The 4873-nt window shown below is 43.2% G+C and overlaps 1 protein-coding gene across 1 annotated transcript in view; it reads right to left on the bottom strand.

Annotated features, from left to right (window-relative positions):
• vps33b (VPS33B late endosome and lysosome associated) overlaps positions 1-4873 on the bottom strand; it is a gene marked incomplete in the record, with an annotated part of 45510 nt that overhangs the window by 6884 nt on the left and 33753 nt on the right. The window contains 1 exon segment of the mRNA XM_037692196.1: positions 4131-4263. Coding sequence (XP_037548124.1) covers positions 4131-4263 — 133 coding nt within the window.

The following is a 4873-nucleotide window of genomic DNA, read 5'->3' on the forward strand; positions in this document are numbered from 1 at the left end:
GGGCTGGGGGGTGGGCATGGCATGGAAAAGTTTGGGAACCCCTGGTTTATGTAGTCCAGTGCAGCGTGGAATGTCCAGACCTCTATAATGGAGAAACCAAACAGCCTCTTCACAGACGCATGGCTCAACACAGGAGAGCAGCTCCTCAGGACAAGACTCAGCTGTTCACCTGCACCTCAGGGATAAGGGTCACTCATTTGAGGACCAAAATGTGCACATTTTGGATGGAGACGGCAGATGGTTTGGGGGGGGGGGGGGTGTGTGTGAAGGAAGCTATTTATGTAAAACAAGAGAAACCATCTCTAAACAGAGGAGGAGGTCTCAGATTTAAACTTTCAAAAACTTATAAAGCAGCTTGATACCCAGCCAGTTTCACACCTACAGTGAGGAAAATAAATATTTGAACACCCTGCAACTTTGCAAGTTCTCCCACTTAGAAATCATGGAGGGGTCTGAAATGTTCATCTTAGGTGCATGTCCACTGTGAGAGACATAATCTAAAAAAAAAAAATCCATAAATCACAATATGATTTTTTAATAATTTATTTGTGTGTTACTGCTACAAAAAAGTATTTGAACACCTGTGAAAATCAATGTTAACATTTGGTACAGTAGCTTTTGTTTGCAGTTACAGAGGTCAAATGTTTCCTGTAGTTTTCCACCAGGTTTGCACACACTGCAGCAGAGATTTTGGTCCATTCCTCCACACACATCTTCTCTAGATCAGCCAGGTTTCTGGGCTGTCGCTGAGAAACACGGAGTTTGAGCTCCTTCCAAAAGATTTTCTATAGGGTTTAGGTCTGGAGACTGGCTAGACCACTCCAGAACCTTGATATGCTTCTTACGGAGCCACTCCTTGGTTCTCCTGGCTGTGTGCTTTGGGTCATTGTCATGTTGGAAGAACCAGCCACGACCCATCTTCAATGCTCTAACTGAGGTGAGGAGGTTGTTCCCCAACATCTCACAATACATGGCCCCAGCCATCCTCTCCTTAATACAGTGCAGTCGTCCTGTCCCATGTGCAGAAAAACACTCCAAAGCATGATGCTTCCACCCCCATGCTTCACAGTAGGGACAGTGTTTTTGGGATGGTACACATCATTCTTCGGCCCCCAAACATGGCGAGTGGAATTAAGACCAAAAAGTTCTATTCTGGTCTCATCTGACTTCATAACTTTCTCCCATGACTCCTCTGGATCATCCAAATGGTCATGGTCAAACTTAAGATGGGCCTGGACGTGTGCTGATTTAAGCAGGGGAACCTTCCGTGCCATGCATGATTTTAAACTATGACGTCTTAGTGCATTATCCACAGTAACCATGGAAACAGTGGTGCCAGCTCTCTTCAGGTCATTGACCAGCTCCTCCCGTGTAGTTCTGGGCTGAGTCCTCACCTTTCTTAGGATCATTGATACGCCACGAGGTGAGATCTTGCATGGAGCCCCAGTCCGAGGGAGATTGACAGTCATGTTTAGCTTCTTCCATTTTCTAATAATTGCTCCAACAGTTGATGTTTTTTCACCAAGCTGTTTGGCAATTGCCCCGTAGCTCTTTCCAGCTCTTTGTGGGGTGGACCGGTGTCTTTATGCAGCTAATGACCTCAAACAGGTGCTTCTAATTTAGAATAATCAGTGGAGTGGAGGTGGACTTTTTAGAGGCGGACTAACAGGTCTTTGAGGGCCAGAACTGTTGCTGATGGGCAGGTGTTCAAATACTTATTTGCAGCAGTAACACACAAATAAATTATTTTTAAAAATCATACATTGTGATTTCTGTATTTTTTTTTAGATTATGTCTCTCACAGTGGACATGCACCTAAGATGAAAATTTTAGACCCCTCCATGATTTCTTAGTGGGAGAACTTGCAAAGTCGCAGAGTGTTCAAATACTTATTTTCCTCACTGTATCAGGAATTTCATCCATGTGACCAGAGTGGCTCCTCTGTGAGTCAAACTAAAGGCTCCAGTATACTCATGCAGACCTTTTTCCACGCGGACTTGACATGAACTGTCCGCAGAGGGTTGAGACTTCATACTCGAGCGTCCACCCTGAGTGGCTGCAGAGCAGCTCCGCAGGCAAGGGGCATTTACCTTCGGGACAAATTGAGGTCGCTGATTGGTCATTTGCTGGCATGCCTACTGGACTTATTGACAGGTCACAATAAAATTTAAAAAAATGAGAGCTTGTAGCCCCAGCCGCAGCGGTGTTCTGTGTTTATATGTTGTTAATAAAAAGTTTAAAAAAAAAACAGGGAGAGCTGGCCCTGCAGCCCACACATCAGACCGGCCCACCAGGAAATCTCCAGAACCCTCCCGCAGCCACGCTGGACCTGATTTTTATTCTCTCGTGACAAATTCCTTCATTTCTCACAATTTCAGTCATGGCATCAATGGACGAGGAGGAAGAGATCACTTGCCTCTTGGAAAAAAACAACAAAAGAAAAGGACATTAAACCAGATCAGGGATGAAGAAGGAATTTAATACATTGGTGTCGCATACTGCTGTCACTGAGCAGTTTATTGTGTGACACCGAGTACGTGGTCATATAAATTGATCTTTGTGCGGACATGGTCTGCGGGCGTCCGCTTCGACTCTAATCCAATATGTGTGGACCTCCGCGGTGGGGGGTGGGGGGTGGGAGGTGGGGGGGTGGGGTGTTAGGATGGAGGGACAGATCGTCACATTTATGCACAGAGATTCTGCGCAGAGTCCTTCTCTCCTCCTCCTCTCCAAATATTGTCCCTACTCAGCGAGGCTGCACACTGAAAAACACTCCTTCTCTCCTCCTTTCAGACCCCGAAACAGAAATGATCTTTTATTCAACAGAATAAATAAATGCCCTGCGGACAGTGCACGTTACACACAGAAACATCTCCAGACAGCTCTACAGAGCACACACACATCAGCAGGTGTCAAAACTCCTGCTACATTTCAGACATAATAAATAAAAAAAAATTATTGTAAAAAATTAATGAAACATAAAAAGATAGAAATCCAAAAAACGTTCAATACAAAAAGATAAAAATGATTGATGTGTTATTCACATTACACGTCACGTTTCAAAACAACGGCGCTAATTTGTCAAAATGACAACAGCGATCAAAACTTCCAAGAGACAGTCCAATTTACTTTAATAAAAAATGGATGGATGGATGGATGGATGAATGGATGGATTGTCCGACAACAGATAATTGAAGCCTTCAGGTTGTTCAAACGGTGCCATGAGACTGGAGCAGGAGCGGAGAAGAGTTCAGCTCCGAACCGTGAAGTGAGGGGAGGGAGGAGGGGGGTAGGACACCTGACAGAACCGGAGCTGCTCATTCACACAACCTGCTGTTGCTCTCCTAAATAGTAATTTTATTAAGTGTTTACAAATGTTAAAATACACCAAAATGCAGGAAATGGCATCTCTGTTATTCAACATTTTTTGTGAGAGAACCCATGGGTGGAATTATGGAAGTTAAACAATTTTCCATGATATTCTAATTTTTTGGAAAGGGTCTGTATGTATCTTACCTCAGCTTTATAACTTGAACTCCACACTCCCTGTTCTTTGAATTGAGAAAGCTCCTCGGATGAGAAGTAAAACATCTTCAGTTAGAAAATCAAGTCCAGTTGTTTTTGTCTTGAACTTGTTTTTATTTACCATGTCCTGAATGACTGAGAATCTTCACCAGCGTATTGCATGCTTAATGGTTAAAACAAAGATTAATGCTTAAAGCTATCTGTACTTTGTTTTGGCTGTTTTAAATGCAGATATATGTTGTAATAGTTGCATAGTTTTTGTTGTCATTTTTGCTATAGTTGCATCTCGTCTTTGTTTGTTATTATCCTTTAAAAGTCCTATTTGTGACTGAGCTCCTCATTTACGGCCAAACCACCCTGAACACACCTGATCTCGTCTGATCTTGGAAGCTAAGCAGGGTCAGGCCTGGTTAGTTCTAATCACCCCTGCGTGAGCAGCTTTGACTCCTGCAACAAAGAGCTGAAAGGTTCACTCTGAAGTGCAGGAATCACATTCGTGTCTCCAGTTTAATAAGAGTCAAAGTAAGAACGTCTGCATGATTTAATCTGCAGTATTTTCCATCATGTCTCTAACGAAGCTGTTTGTACAGGTGGTAGAGTTTTACCTGCAGTTCTGTCATTGACCAGTTTGCCCACTTTGCTCTCCATGACTGTCAGAGTTTCCCCCGGTTGCTGCTCCACCAGCAGGCCCAGCTGCCTCAGGTTGGAAAACGTCAGCAGGTGATCCACTCCATAACTCTGAGGAAGCCAGAGAAATGTTCCAGACAGACACATCAGAGACATACCAGCTTCACCATCAGCAGAGTGGGAGAAAAACACAAACACAACCCGTCCTCCTGTGTTTTATTCACCAAGTCAACTAAGATGGCTGAGTACGACTCAGATTTACTGTTACTTTATTTATTATGTCCTTTAAAACTTAAAAGATTTCTTTTTAACAAAGCAATCGGTCAAAACTACCATTAAATAGCAGAAAATAAACAGAGATTTTACATTTCAGTCAAAATACCCTCAGCAGAGAAAAGAAGCTGTGAGTGTTTGTTTGACCACAGGAAATACAGCGAATGAAACCTCCTTCAAGTACACAAAGTTTGTTTTCTCAGTCATCCAGGTATATAACAACAAAAAAGGTTGAATCATGTCATCTGGACTTCGTTTTTTTGTTAAAAAGAAACGTTTCGCCCCTCATCCAAGAGGCTTCGTCAGTCTGAGGCCTAGCCATCTGGTATTACCCAGAAGCCACCCTGACTCTTGTGTTTCAAGCCTGCCTCAGATACCCCTGAAGTCTGGCCTTTTCACTAATGGTTTCAAAAACACAAAGTTTGTTTTCTCAGTCATCCAGGTATAT

The sequence above is a fragment of the Nematolebias whitei genome, chromosome 2 (genome assembly GCF_014905685.2).
Source record: "Nematolebias whitei isolate Nwh7 chromosome 2, NemWhi1, whole genome shotgun sequence".
NCBI lineage: Eukaryota > Metazoa > Chordata > Actinopteri > Cyprinodontiformes > Rivulidae > Nematolebias > Nematolebias whitei.